Consider the following 15,838-nt stretch of genomic DNA (forward strand, 5'->3'; position numbering starts at 1 on the left):
TCTTATTTTGACTTCATCATAGAAATCATCTTCTTTTGTAGAAGCGTCAAGCAATGACATAAAAACAGATTATTTTTTGTAATGAGACAACTAACTGAGAGCATATATTGGGCAAAATAGAATGTCGCAATAGAGAAAAAAATTGTGAAGAGTTTTCAGATTTTTAAAATATTTACATACAAAATTTTGTTTTTGACAGAATCATAAACCATCTTGAAATACCGTTTAACACTCAAATTTACCCAGTAATTAGAATTTTGGTAAGACTAAGATGATGTGATGTTTCTACGACATTCTTATTTCATAGCTACTTTCAAGTGGAGCATCACACCGACCATTTTAATAGTGATTTAGAAGTGAATAATTTTTGAACCTAAGAATATTTCTGACAATATACCACTTATTAACTAGAAAGCCAATGTTTCAGAACAATTGGTAAAAACAAGCATTACTTGAGAGCGCAAATCTAAAAATTTTAGCGGAGGAATTCCTAAAAATACAATTTAACCTAATGAAAATACCGATTTACCGATTCACTCTTGAAAAAAAGAATAAAATTATTGTAAGGAAAATTCATGGTGGAATATCAGACCCTCCTCACCGCCCCTTAGAAATACTTCAAAGGGTGCACTTTTTAAGGAATGTTTATCGTTCCTGAAGCATTATTTCAAAAGAAGGCGTTTTATAACAAAATACACATCAAATAATCTACTTTTTCTTGCGATTCTAAAATATGAAAAATTTGTCAAGTTTAAGGTTGCCAACATTATTAACATATTAGGTTCGAAAATTTTTATAAAAGGGGCAAACCCCTTGAAATAAAAGTAATCTCGATTTAAGTTACACTATCAAATTCCAGGGGCGAATCAACAGCAGAATCTTGGGGGGGGGGTTAATGTTATAAAGGTGTCAATAATTGACCGAATTGACAATTTTATTGTAAAAAAGAGCAAAAAAGAAGATGAACAAGGAATGAGGGCGTCGGAAAAGATAAAAGGGGGCTGGACCCCCCGGCCCACTGGATCTGCCACTGTCAAATTCATTGTGTCCGAGAAATCTAAAACAAAAGTTAAAGCTGTTATCCACCAAATCTAAACTTAGTGTTTCCCAAATGGTCATGGAAGTTTTCTTCCTTTTTTCACTGGATTGCATCGTATCGCTGGCTGTACATTATGGAAAGAGGATTTATTCATCGCTAAATATAAAAGGAATCCGTAAAAAAAATGAGCTTTTTATTCATAGACCCGATTCATAGTGAAATTGAATGACTACAGAGCATTGCAAAGTAGCCAATCAGATATTAGGATCTTGAGATCTTGAGTCGATATTGAGACAATTTAACCCCTGACCTTCCTTTATTTTTTGGCATATATTCGGGCGAGGCGTGCCGTATGTGAGCTGAGAAAGAAAAGCTACTCTTACTGCAGAAACCACAATTTTTAACAGAAAACCTTACTTTTAAATACCAAAATTATTGTAAAAAAAAGCTTTGATTAAGGGTAAAGAGCGAGGATTTGGTGGGATCAAAGCTTCTCTTTTATTTAGAAAAAAAACTCAGTTTTGGAAATTTAGTGCATGTAGATCAGTCTGTTTTTTTTTTATATATATATATATATATATATATATATATATATATATATATATATATATATATATATATATATATATATATATATATATATATATATATATAATTCTCGTTTTCACATATCTTCTAACCGCCCAAGTCTTTGCTCTTCATCTTCATTTTAGACTCGTTAAGATTTTTGGTAAATCTTGTCTTCTAACCGCGTGTGCTTTGCTCTTCACTTCCATTTTTTACTCACTCAGATTCTCGTCTTCGCATATCTTATCTTCTAACTATCCGCATCTTTGCTCTTCATTTTCATTTTTGACACGCTCTAATTCTTGTTTTCGCATATCTTCTAACCGCCCAAGTCTTTGCTCTTCATTTTACTTTTAGACTAGTTCAGATTCTTGGTGTTGCTTGTCTTCTAGCCACGTGTGCTTTGCTCTTCGCTTTCATTTTTGACTCAATCAGATTTTCGTCTTCGCATATCTTCTAATCATCCGTATCTTTGCTCTTCATTTTCATTTTTGACACGCTCTAATTCTCGTTTTCGTATATCTTCTAACCGCCCATTTCTTTGCTCTTCCTTTTCATTTCAGGCTATTCAGATTCTTGGTGTTGCTTGTCTTCTAACCGCGTGTCCTTTGCTCTTCACTTTCATTTTTGACTCACTCAGATTCTCGTTTTTGCATATCTACTAATCGCCCGTATTTTTGCTTTTCATTTTCATTCTTGACACGCTCTAATTCTCATTTTCGCATATCTTCTAACCACCCATGTCTTTGCTCTTCATTTTCATTTTAGACTCGTTCAGATACTTGGTGTTGCTTGTCTTCTAACCGCGTGTGCTTTGCTCTTCACTTTTATTTTTGACTCGCTCAGATTCTCGTCTTCGCATATCTTCTAACCGCCCGTATCTCTGCTCTTCATTTCCATTCTTGACACTAATTCTCCTTTTCGCATATCTTCTAACCGCCCATGTCTTTGCTCTTCATTTTCATTTTAGACTCGTTCAGATTCTTGGTGTTGCTTGTCGTCTAACCGCCTGTGCTTTGCTCTTTACCTTCATTTTTGACATACTCAGATTCACGTCTTCGCATATTATACAAAAGTTAGAGTTTTTCTAGAGCAGGGTTCAGAGGGCGGGGGGAGGGTATACCGGAGGCGTAATTTTCTATGGGGCAGAGGGCAGCTGCCCCCTCCGCACCCCAGTTTGTCCCCAAGCCCCAGTTTACCCCCAAACTCATTTTACCCCCCCAGCTGAAATTTAGTTTCTTTAAATTCTTGTCAAAACCAAGATAATTCACGCATTAAGATGAAACGGGTCAGTTATCTTTAGTACATCTTTGCCTTTATGGTATTATATGGTTCATTTTTCATTTCCACTGTCATTTTCACTTAATATGGGAAAATTACCTCAAGATCCCCTTCCCTTAGGATTTTGACGTAATTAGGCCACTAGGGTACACCCCCCCCCACCAGCGTTTAAAACCAACATTTTCCAATAGAATACTGAATCAAAATGATTAACGAATTCAAAAAAAGTAGTTTTGCAACAAATTTTTGTTGATTGCATTTTTAAAAACAGATAAATGAATTCTGGCCTGATACTGCATTTGTGGGCCTGTTTGTGAACATTTGAATAATTCTAATATATACCCCTCCAAGTCAATGAACACTTCTATTCGAAAAAAAAAGCAATAAGGTGTTCCAGCGAGGACCCCAATGACGTGGGGAAATAGTTGATCATCAAATGCCCCTTTTACACTCAGAGAAGCTCGTAGCTTCATCAAAGGATTAAAATTTCGCATAATACTTGTGCAAACTGAATGCAAGTATTTCAGAAGATAACACTACATTTCCTATTTGATTTTCAGAAATAATGATTTTTTTTCTAGTACAGAATCAAAAAATGTGTTACTTGAATTCACGATGATTTTACAAAAATAACGACCTTAAAAAAACTATTTCTTTCTCTATGAAGCATAATAAAGCAATCCACTTTATTTTATGAAAACCAACTCAAATATAAGCAATGAACTCCAGTAGACCATTCATTCATTCTGGAAAATTAATGGCGACAATAAAGTCCGAAATGATAGACAAGGTCAAAATGGGAATTTTATTTTCCGACTAAAAGTAGGATGGTAAATAACAAAAAAACTGAAAAAAATAACGTCTCTGCATTTGCTTTTACTGTAATTAAAAATAAAAGGAATACCCATGATGATTGTCTATATAAAAAGGCGTGGCGAAGAAAACAAAAAAGCTCCAGCAAGAAAATTGATTTTACTAGACAAAGAATTTAACTGGGCGACATGGACAAAGAATCTGAAAGGGAGTAGTTAAGTTGCAGATATACGTCTGGTTGGGTTACGCAACTGACCAGTTGCGTGAAACTTTTCTTGTGACTGGAGAAAACTTATTATATTTTTGTTGTAGTAATATTGCTTCCTGGCATCCACCCGACCAATCAATGATGATTGTCTATATAAAAAGGCGTGGCGAAGAAAACAAAAAAGCTCCAGCAAGAAAATTGATTTTACTAGACAAAGAATTTAACTGGGCGACATGGACAAAGAATCTGAAAGGGAGTAGTTAAGTTGCAGATATACGTCTGGTTGGGTTACGCAACTGACCAGTTGCGTGAAACTTTTCTTGTGACTGGAGAAAACTTATTATATTTTTGTTGTAGTAATATTGCTTCCTGGCATCCACTCGACCCAGAAGGTAACGAACGAGCACAATAGAAGCATCACAGGTCAACCGTCCCTCATTGGGACCATACACTAGACGCAAAAGGTAACGAACGAGCACATTAGAAACATCACTGGTCAACCGTCTCTCACTGGGACAATACACTGGACCCAGAAGGTAACAAACAAGTACATTAGAAACATCTCAGGTCAACCGTCCCTCATCGAGACCATACGAAGGCGTAGATGGAGCTACCTCGGACACGTGTTGCGCATGGATGATTCCAGAATCCCTAAATCTACATTTTTCTGGTAGCCTGAAGGCACCTGCCGCAGAGGAAGATCCAAAAATACACTCCGTCGTACCTATAACAACGACCTGTGGCACTTTCACGCCTCAATACAGCCGGAATGGGATGACATCGTCGCAGCCGCAAGTTTCAGAGACGACTGGAGATTCTGGGCGCCTCTGGAGACAGACAATCTGGGCGCCTCTGGAGGCACAGGAGAATCAAGGATCTATGGTAATATTGCTAAAAATGAAATTGAACCTTTGCAGGTTGTACTGTTAAATAAATATATAAGAAAATAAGGTTGAGATGAAAACATTGAAAATATAGAAATAAAACTCGATTCTTGATTCAGTTAGCTCGATTCTAAAAATATTATACATAGAAGACTCTAATTTAGCCGCGCAAACTTAATAATACCAGTTCTGCTATACTAGCCTCTCCTTATAGCCAACTAATGTCAAATATAAAAAAAAATCAAAGGGAAGATTTGACAAGACCCATCTGTCAATATTACAAAAAACTGAAGAGTGGTGCCAAGTCATCGACTTGGGAAAAATAACTTTTATATAAAGAAAAAGGCATAATTTGGCGAGACTCTCAAACTATTCATTAACTTTAAATATTCACCTATTCAGAGTCATCATCGTTCAATTTATTCATTAACACAAGGAAATCGAGATGAATAAACTATTTTATATGGAAGTTATTCTTATGACGCCAAGTCATTCCGTAAAATCTTCAATATTACCAGTAGTGGTTTTAGGCCTCATAATCTGGGAGGGGGGACAAGGTACCTTAAAATGAGTGTAAAACTATAACACAAAATAAATTTAGTGCCAGATTAGGAAAAATGGGGGAGGGGAAGCTGCCCCTCTTGCCCAGGCCTAGAGTCACCGCTGAATTTTACAACCTTGATTTCCCATGATACACTGAATGGCAGTGAAATTTAGACAAAGGTAACTCATATGAATTTCGGGTCTCGTTGTTTCTTTATAACAGCAATTATTGAAAACATATATTAACTTAATTATATATAATTATATTATATGAAAATATAGCGTTTTAATTATATAAAAACGTATACTGTCTTTTTAAAACTAAAACTAGCCATATCTAATTTAAGCCAGCTTTTGACCTAGGAATTATTTCTAAATCAACGCTCATTTTGGGCGTTTCTTTTGCTTACTTTAAAAAAAATTTCAGCTTGACTTTACAGAACTGAAAGCATTAAACAGTGAATCCGGAGATACAATTACAATAGAAGTTTAATCTCATCATATCTTACTTAGAAGGTTTAATAATACCTTTATATGTTTTATATGAAGGTTTAATATGTTTAATATACAGTCAATCTAAATATGTACCGAAAAAATTTTGCCTTTTATGCAAAAAAGGAAGCTTGTTGTTCACACGCATAAGCACAGAAGACAGTTCTGGAGGAAAGCGCCACGTTTGAATCAGAAGGACTTTGAAGTTGAGGAAGGCGGTAAGAACACAATTTTTATTACACCATTTATTTCAGGCATGAGATTTATATTATCGGTCAGGGAAAAAAATTAATGAATTTTCAATCAGTTAGATTGGCTGTCCGATATCAGAAAAAATTATGTAGACATTCACGACTAGGAGCATAAAGGACAATTTGAGTAGAGAAACTCGATTCATTGCAAATACAAGGTCTGTAGATTAAGCAATGAGACTGATTTTTAAAATTGCTATTGATTCAAATAGAATTACAATTTTATATTATCAACCTTAAAATAACTTCCTTGTGAAGCCAAACAGCTCTGGAGACGGCTCTTTAACTCCTCTTAGCAGTACCTGAACTGTGAAACTGGAATAGCTTTCAGTTGGTCGGTTACAGCCGTTTGTATGCTTTTGACTGTGCCAAAATTGGCTCCATTGTGCCAATTTTCAAGAAGTTAAATCATCATCAACTTCAACAATTATCAACTTCAAGAAGTGAAAAAAGTCACAAGAACACAAGTCAGGTGAATAAAGAGGCTTAGGAACCACAAAAATGTTTTTTTTTAAAAGCCAGAAATTCGTTTGTTGAAAATTGCTGTGTCACAAGGAGCATTGTCGTGATGCAACAACCAGTTGTTCTGAATGGATGATCTTCCATACATGACCCAGTTTCGTAGTTTTTTTTAAAAAACATCCAGGGAAAAAGTGTTGATTGATCGTTTGGCCTTGAGGTACAATTTCCTCGTGGATGATTCCAATGATATAAAAAAAACAGATCAGCACACGGTTGATCTTTGACTACCCCATCATTGCTTTTTTTGGTTTTCATCATTGCTTTTCTTTGGGAGAGGTTGAACAGTGCCAGTCAATTTTCTGGTGCTTTTTTTCTGCGGTAAAACATGGGCATCCAAGACTTATAACCAGTAATGACACGTTCCAGAAAATGGGGATCATTTTCAATCCAACCCAAAAATTCAAGGCATCTTTCCCTCCTGACATCCTTCTGTCACTGCAAGAGGTTTTTTGGAACCATGTTTGCGCATATATTTTTCATCCCCAGTTCACAAGTCAAAATCCAATGCAGAGTGATTCCATTTAAACTACTCCCCCATCATCTAGCAGTCAACCGACCATCTAAATGAACAAAATACGGGATTCTAGTGACATTTTCATTTTTTACTAAAGACGAAGGCCTTTTGTATCGTTGTTCATCTTCAATCGAATCTCGGAAATACCTGAAACTGCAAAAATAACCTGGGTTCTTGATAAACACTATCTCCGTAGGCCTACTGAAGTTTAGCGAGAATTTTTTTGTTGCACTGTGCCCAAGTCTAAAACAAAACCTAATACCACACCGCTGCTCAAATTGATGTCAGTCATTTTTAGAGCACAATAGAAAAATTTTCCATAAAAATAATCATTACAAACAACAGATGACTCTAGCAAGCTCAAACCCGAACTGAGGGCGAATTACATATTCACCTGCCACTCATCCAAGTGTCACGTCTCCAATGATGCCAGATCGAATGCTAGGTTGCCAGTCTCATTACTTAATTTACACATATTATAAAGCAACATCATCTACTGAATGTGTGAGCCAGGGCATTCCATGCCTAAATAGCATTCAAAGCCTCCAAATGATTAGCTAGTTAAAAGTTCAGTATTTAATGTCTAAGGTGATATTAATGGGCGTGCCTACAGGGGCATTTGTCAACGTGCCTCTACGGGACACTTAAGAGACTTATTTCCCTTCCCTAATAAGCGTCTCTTGTTAAAAAACATTCTAGATACTAGAATTTTCCTGATTGTAATAGTCAATTCGCTTTTTGAGACAGCAAAATGATTGGAGTTTGTCTTAAATGTGTCGTTTGTACAATTGTGTGCATGTTTTTTTAGTTGTACAATTGTGTACATATGTTTTTTTCTGGACATACTCATAAAAGTAAGTAAAGACTATAATAAAGCGAGCCCCCCCCCCCCCTCACCTCTCCCTCCACACACAAACACACACAAGCTGAAGTATATCTGTTAACGGATTTTGAGCAAAGGCTCGACATTTATAAATCAAAAATGGAAAATTTTTGGGGTGTGCATACACACATATGGAAGGCTACTCGATATTCCTACAAGTCCCACGCCCCATGCTCATCTTCATTATTCGTTTTTATGCTTTAAACTTGTATGTTACCTGATATAGCTGAGAAACAGTAGAAGAAAGAGGTCAATTGATATTCATATTCGGAGCCGATCACCTGATAAACAAATCTATCCCATTTCAGCTATTTTCTTTGAGGGAAGTCTCAAACCTGTTGTGTATCAAAACAGTCCATGTTTTCTTGATGATTTAAAAGACGCTGTCAGAAGGGTAAACGACAGTTTCTACAGAGACTTGACGCACGTATCAATGCAGAAGTTACATTGTTTATTTTGTTGTTAAAAATAAACATTAAAATGTTTACAGTTAATTAAGGTTAATAATGTGTACATTGGTGTGTATTTTTACAAGAACATGTTCGGTGCATGACTTTTGGAATACTGTACAGATAGAATCTAGGGGGTCCCAGAGAAAACCAATTAGAGATTCCACAGAAAATTCTTTTCATTAGTTCGATTTTTCACTTAAATCATCAAAGCGGCAATTTCTAGCAACCTTTAATGTCGCAAAAATATTGAGATAAGACCCATCATGCGCATAGACCCTTCGATTTGGTTAAAATTCATGATACAAGCTATTGGTTTGGGCATTATTTTTTGAAAAAAAGAATTCCAAAGGAACTAACTAACACAAAAGTTAGTAATAAGATCGATTCTGTCATATACAGTTGTGGCTGGGCTGACTCGATTTTGAACAAAATCCACACGACAGCCAAGACTATGAGAAGTAAAAAAAAAAAAAAACGGAGAGTGAATTTCTAGCCAAAACTGAGCACAGTTTTTAAATTGGAACAGCATAACATTAGAAAACAGTGATCATCACGCAATCTAAAACTGCCATTACTATTTATTACATTAATTGGATGCCGATAATGTGATACGACAAGACATCATAAAGAGAAGAAAAACTAATAAATTATTTTAGACCCAAATCTTCACGTCACATAAAATGTTAAGATTAATATAAAAAAAATAATAAAATGAAACAATATTGACAGTTTAGATAAAAATGTGTTTACAAAAGCAGTAGTCCTGAACCTTCCAAATCCCAACACGGCTTCAAAAGAGATAGTTTAAAGCTTACCACAGACATGAAAAGAACGTTGATACCAGCAACCAATGCGACAAACTTAAGTACAACGTAAAGATACTTGAACGGTTTTCCAATACTATTGGCGGCCGTCACTCTGGGTGGCAGTGCAAGCAAAATGTATATCACAACGAACCAAAAGCTTACAAGAGGAGCGTAGTAATAATGCTGATAAGGTCTGTTCATACACAAGCAAAGAACAGCAACAAAAAAGTTCATCCGAAACAGTACCTGCAATATTGATAGTGTCAATAGTGTCACGTTTTAGCAAGGTTATGAAGATAGACGTATAAGAAAAAAACACAGAAAGAAACTCATTCTATCCCATAATCTTTGAGGCAATTTTTATAACTGAAACTAGATCTCTATCGAAGTCGAAATCTATTTGTGCAAGAAAATGATTCTTACAAAGAATCGTCTTTTAGGAGTAGTTTTATATATTGGAACCTAAGCTGAAATAGTACCACTGCAACTTTTTGAAGTCAAGTTTTTATAGTATTCCCCTTAGTTATTGCAGCAAAATCAGAAATAGTGTTACATATCTTTACTTTTGACTCCCCGCCCTAGACTTAAAAGCGCCAGAAAACTCCATTGGATAAGAAATTCATATCGTTCAGAATATTACATTTCTTCGGTAGAATCAAAGAATCTACTTTTTTTTTCCAGCCGCAGGCTTCTATGAACTCCGTCTACTCATTGGTGCTGTATTCTCATAACTTGTAAGTTAAACTACGCTAAGAGCAACTTCTCCCCTAACCAACACATATTTTCACACAAGTGCTCTTAAGCACTTCAAAGCAAGAAAATCGTAAGTTCTACATTTCACATTTCGAGTTATAGATCACTCCGATCCAGATCAGTCCAAGAGAGTAGTAGTTTAACGCCATATCTGCAGCTAATATTGGAACAATGGATAGTGATTGGTGTGTATATACCTAAAATGACAACTGCTGATGGGTGAAGCTACACAAAATCTCATAAGGTCAAGCCGATTCGAGTAATTGCTGTTTATGTTGTTATAACTAACCAGCGAATGTTGTTGCAGAGCACGGTGTATACGCAATATTGTCTAAATTAAAAATATATTTATAAATTGTATAAATTAAATTTCTTCTCTTCTTGGCTTGGCTTTCGACGAAGTTAAAGCTTCCGTTTTTTTTTTTTTTTTGTTTTTTTTTAGAGAGAGAGAAAGAATTTATTTAAAAAACACACAAAAAAAAAAAATTGCCAAAAAGCCTTATGGCTTGTGCGACCATTCTCGAAACTACAAAACAAAATAATTATCAATAGATTCCCTTAAAAAGCAAAAAAAAAAAAAAAGCAAAAAAGTCACCACTCGAGACCCTGTACAACATTAACCTAATATAACAACACTTTTATGCACTATTTCACTACTTTATCTACACATAAAGAGAGAAAAAAAAATCATAAATCATAAACACCAGCACAATGGTTTTTCGGTGTATACGTTACTTTGTAACCACCGAATGTTGTTGCAGAGCACGGTGTATACACTGTAACTTCAAATTGGACTCTCATAAAAATTCATTTTTGAAAAAAAAAAGCATTAGTAGCTTGTAATCCGACAACCCTCAATTGGGGCGACACGTAAAACATTAGGCCCCTTTAACATACTCATCGGATAATAAGCTAAAATAAATAAAATAAGTATAATAAGAAAATGCAGTTTATTAAATCCAATAAACACAATTCATTACTTTGGTTTCAAAAGATCAATGCAAGCCGGAATATTTTTATATCTTTCTTCACCCTTTTAAATCATGAATTATGTCCTGTAAAATTGAACGCTTTTGAAAAACAACTCTTATCGTTTGAAAAGCTATGACCTGCAAGAATAATAAACCAGTTTTATTAAATCCACTGTCAAACATAAAAGAGGGAGTTTAAATTTTCGGCCACTAAGACTTTATATAACAGAAAAGAAACAGAAAAGAAATTTTTAGTCCCCGTCGTAAGCAATTTTGGTTTAACTTGAAGTAAACAAAGACGAAGATCGCACTGCCTTTCTACAAACAAAATGTAAGAAGTAAATGAGGAATTTTTAATACAGTGAATAAAATAATATCTAAGCAAATATTTCAGTTATAAGACTAATAGCAAAATATCTGAGCAAAATATAGTGTAGGCACTAAAAAAATAAACTAAAAAAAAAAAAAATATTCGACAAAATATTGCTGAACTAAAAGCACAAAAAAACTAGAACAAAAATTTGGAGAACACCCTTAACCGCATTACTTCCCAAATATAAGTTTAAATCAGTCCAAAGTAGAAAAAGAAAGCTTATTCACTGAAAAATTCGTTGATAAAATAGCGCTGAACTATAACCATCAGAAAAAAATAAAAATTTGGACAATCTTAACCGCATTACTTCACAAACATAAGCTCCGACCCTGTTTAAGGTAGGAAAAAATCTAACTTGCTCATAAAATAGCGCTGAATTAAAACCACAAAAATAAATTTGGACAACCTTAATCGCATTACTTCACAGGTATAAGCTGGGAGTCTGCCCAAAGTAGGAAAAAAAACCTAACACATTTGAAAATCATTTGGTAAAACAGCACTGAATTAAAACAAAAAAAAAAAATGTATAAAGATTTGGACAACCTTAACTGGATTCCTTCATAAACATAAACTCAGACTGTCCAAAGTTTTGTGTTTTCATAGTTTTAAGGTCAGTGTTATTTTATCAAAGAGTTTTGGAGTGTGTTATATTCTTATTGTTTCTCTTTTATTATCTAAATTATATTTTGTTTTTAAACTCATTGACTGTAAGCTATGTGCCAAAATATTAGCTTAAGTTGCATTGTATTCACTGCCTTCAGAAACTTCCTCATTAACTTTTTATATTTTGTGTCTTCAATCAGCAATTAACAAGTAATAACTTGTTAATTGTTGTTAATTTACTTGTTAATTGTATTAATAAGCAATTCCAGAAATTAAGAAAGATAATGGAAGCAAACAAATGTGGCACTAATGAATTTCCAGGTTTCCGACTTTACCTGTAAATATTTGTTTCTTGTTCGAAGATTAGAAAATGAGAGCTAAGCAATTAGGGATGATTTTGAGGAAAATATAAGCTAGTGTGAATGTAAAAAATAAAAACACTGAAATAGGATAGCGCTGACAGGTTACAAATCACGTTTTCTAACAGATATTGCCTCATAACTCATTGATCCTGCTTGGGGTCGACAAAATGACTAACCTGCATAAATCGGACGAACCCCATATCACCAGTTTGCCAAACATAATAAAAGTGTCCATAGCCAGTTAGGAAAAGGTATGAAGAGACTAGCGTACGCATGTTAACGTATATTGGTACAACTGAACTTGCTCCTGTCATATGATACACCAAAATAACAAGTTGCATCCAACCTAAATAAATAAAGAAATTAATTTAAACTAATCAATTAAAAAAAAATAATAAATTAATGAATAAAAGATACATTTAAAAATCCAGGAAGACAGAGAAGTATCGTATCAACCGAATATAATTGAATCTTTTGTTTTCCTTCTTTTTTCATTTACAATCTCTTAGAAATTTATGATTGGTTAGTATTATTTTCTCTCTACATATTATTAATTAATGATAAATGTGAAGTGGTGTATCCACTAAATTCCCAGCGATAGTTTTTTTTTCTAGGAGACATACCGGAAGTGATTCAACTAACTAGCACGGCAGAATTTCTATTACATAGTCACGAAACTGAAAATACGTGACTTAAGATAGAGTAATTAGATACATTTTGCAAAATTGAAAATTACACAGAACTTAACAAATAAAGGTTATCATGCTTAGCACGATACATAATATAAGGGCGAAGCACAAAACCACAATTGATTTTTATTTTTATTCATATCTAGAAAATGTATTTAATTTAATATCAATTATTAACAAAACTTAGCATAAAAAAAGCCCATCCGAATGCCACAGTATGATATGGAGGACGGATAGGCAAACAAATCCACAAAAATTATAAACATTAACCTCAGAAAGAGTTTAAAAAAACTACAACATCATGTACCTGCTAACATTAACTTAACACTATTTAAACTGCAAAAAAAGCATTGGACTTGAGATACTTAGAGAAACATTTATCAGTTAAGAGCATTTTTTTACTAGTATAATTCTTTTGTTAAAACGCCTGATGAGCTCCAAAGCCTCTGAATCAATAAATTTTTTCAAGTTTACTTTTTTGCGTTACGCTTAGGACTTCAACTTCGGTCTAGAAAATCGAGAGTTACAATGTTTTTACAAATTTGAACTCTAAAACTAAGGCTCTTTCTTCGAAATAACACTTCCGCCACTTGCAAAGATTTTGAAGCATTAGTAAATATTCTAAAAAGTCTTTACATTTATTATTGGTCTACAGCGGCGTCAATTAACGAAAATTTGGAGGTGGGCAAGTGTATTTCCAAAATCCCCCTCCCTAACTGATGCCAATGTAGCTGTATATAGTCAGGCACTACTTCTCTGTAACCAGGTACATATAAAATAGCCGTTATTTGGTTTTCTTAAATTGTGCTCGACAGACCTGTGGGAGACCTTCCGGGAGCTTATCATGTTGCATTGAGAAAGGCTCACCCTTCCTATTCCGAACATCTTCCAAGTTGACAGATAATTTTACCGCTGTTAAGCATGGCAATTTAGTTTTTGTTAACGTATATTTGTCTTCTGACGACAAAATGGTTATTCCTCTAACTAAGTGCTCTAAAGCCTTTTCTTCCTTGCGGAATTTCCTACTCAAAATTGAATGTTACGGGTATCCGTTTATAATATGGATTGTGAGGATAATCATCACTAACTTCAAGCAATCTTACTTGTCATATTGTACGACCTGAAACACTTTTTAAGTTAACCTAACCTAGTGGTTAGGTTAGCAGTAATCTAACCTAGTAGGAAGATGTCATCGGGTTGGTAGATCGTGCCACACTAGGCTCAATTGACAGGAGTCATCAAACGAAACATTACTGATAGTTCTTCATTAAGTTTAAACAATCCATTCTAGTGTAAACGAATATTTTTGGAGGAAAATGTCCAAAGAATGCCATATGTGTGATAATGGTTGCCAGATGGTGCCGTGTGTCCGCCATTGAGTGTCACAGGCTGAGAATCGCCGTGGAACATCGCAATGTAGGAATGAAATAGCAAGTCTCTGCTGTTCAAATAAAAACAATGGTCATTTTTAGTTTATAAAATTATTTTTTTGGGAAAAAAGATTTAAAAATCATTAGGTACGATAATGTGTACCAGAGGGTGATATCAGGCTGGTAGATTGTGCCACGCTGGCCTCAATTGCCATGAGTTTTCAGAAGAAACGTTAATGGGGATTTTTCATGAAGTTTAAACGATCGATTCTAGAGTAAACGGATAGTTTTGGAGGAAAATTTCAAAAAATTGCTATGGGACATCGCAATCTCACAATGAAATGGCAAGTTTCCACTGTAAAAATAAAAACAATGGTCATCTTTAGTTTATAAGTTATTTTTTGTGGTAAAAAAAAGATTGAAAAACCCTTAGGTGTAATAATGTGCGCCAGAGGGTGTCGTGTCTCAGCCATTGAGTGTCACAGGCTGGGAATTGCCTTGGAACATCGCAATCTAACAATTAAATGGCAAGTTACCACTGTTCAAATAAAAACAATGGTCATTTTTATAAAGTTATTTTCTGTGGAAAAAAAGGTTGAAAACTCTTAGGCGTGAAAATGTGCGCCAGAGGGTTTCATCGGCGTGGTAGATTGTGCCACGCTGGCCTCAATTTCCAAGAGTCATCAGAAGAAAACTTATTGGAGACTTTCCATTAAGTTTAAGCGATCGATTCTAGTATAAACAGATATAGTTTTAGGAAAATGTCCAAAAAATGTCATATGTGCGATAATAGTTGCCAGAGGCAAATCATAACGTGGCATAGTGGTGTGAATTGACACGGTGTATCACGTTGAGGGTGGCTTGCAAAAACACGATCCAATAGATTTAAAGCATATTTCAACAAGAAAATACTAAAAAGTGTATAAGGAATGATGAAGGGTGACAGAGGGTGTCGTGTGCCATCCATAGTTTGCCACAGTGACGTGAGTTGCCTTGGACTAACACGTTCTACAGCTTAAAGTTAATGTGAGAGGTGTCTAAAAAACATTTTCGGCAGAGGGACTGAAATCTAACACTCTGTCAGAAATACGAGGCATTTTCATTAAGACTTCCCAGAAATATATCTTAATGACTTAGGTTTACCTCTAATAACAACCCTTCCCATCTGGAATCGCTTGCTAGGGTGGGCCAGACGCATATTGTCAAGATGGCGTGAATATGCAAAGTCTTGGCTCGAACAAACATGGCATTTTCATTAAAACCTCTGAGAAATCACAGTATGCAAAATGTCTCTGTTTTCTTCCTTCAAGTGTTTCATTTTTCAAGATGGGATTTTGCTAGTATTAAGAACTAGATCAATGGAATGTAACGTGCAGATGCATCTAATGGAGCAATAGAAACGAGGTGTTTGTATTGAGACCTCTCAGAAAAACATCTTAATATGGCTTAAATTTACCTCTAA

General features: G+C 34.8%; 1 protein-coding gene across 1 annotated transcript in view; it reads right to left on the reverse strand.

The window, feature by feature from the left end:
* Positions 1 to 15,838, reverse strand: part of LOC136038985 (N-acetylneuraminate 9-O-acetyltransferase-like) — a 159,805-nt gene that overhangs the window by 67,243 nt on the left and 76,724 nt on the right. Inside the window, exons 11-12 of the mRNA XM_065722507.1 lie at positions 12,494 to 12,663; positions 9,265 to 9,501 (exon numbers count right to left, since the gene is read on the reverse strand). Coding sequence (XP_065578579.1) covers positions 9,265 to 9,501; positions 12,494 to 12,663 — 407 coding nt within the window. The remainder of the gene's footprint in view (positions 1 to 9,264; positions 9,502 to 12,493; positions 12,664 to 15,838) is intronic.

This window comes from Artemia franciscana, chromosome 2 (genome assembly GCF_032884065.1).
Source record: "Artemia franciscana chromosome 2, ASM3288406v1, whole genome shotgun sequence".
NCBI classification, from domain to species: domain Eukaryota; kingdom Metazoa; phylum Arthropoda; class Branchiopoda; order Anostraca; family Artemiidae; genus Artemia; species Artemia franciscana.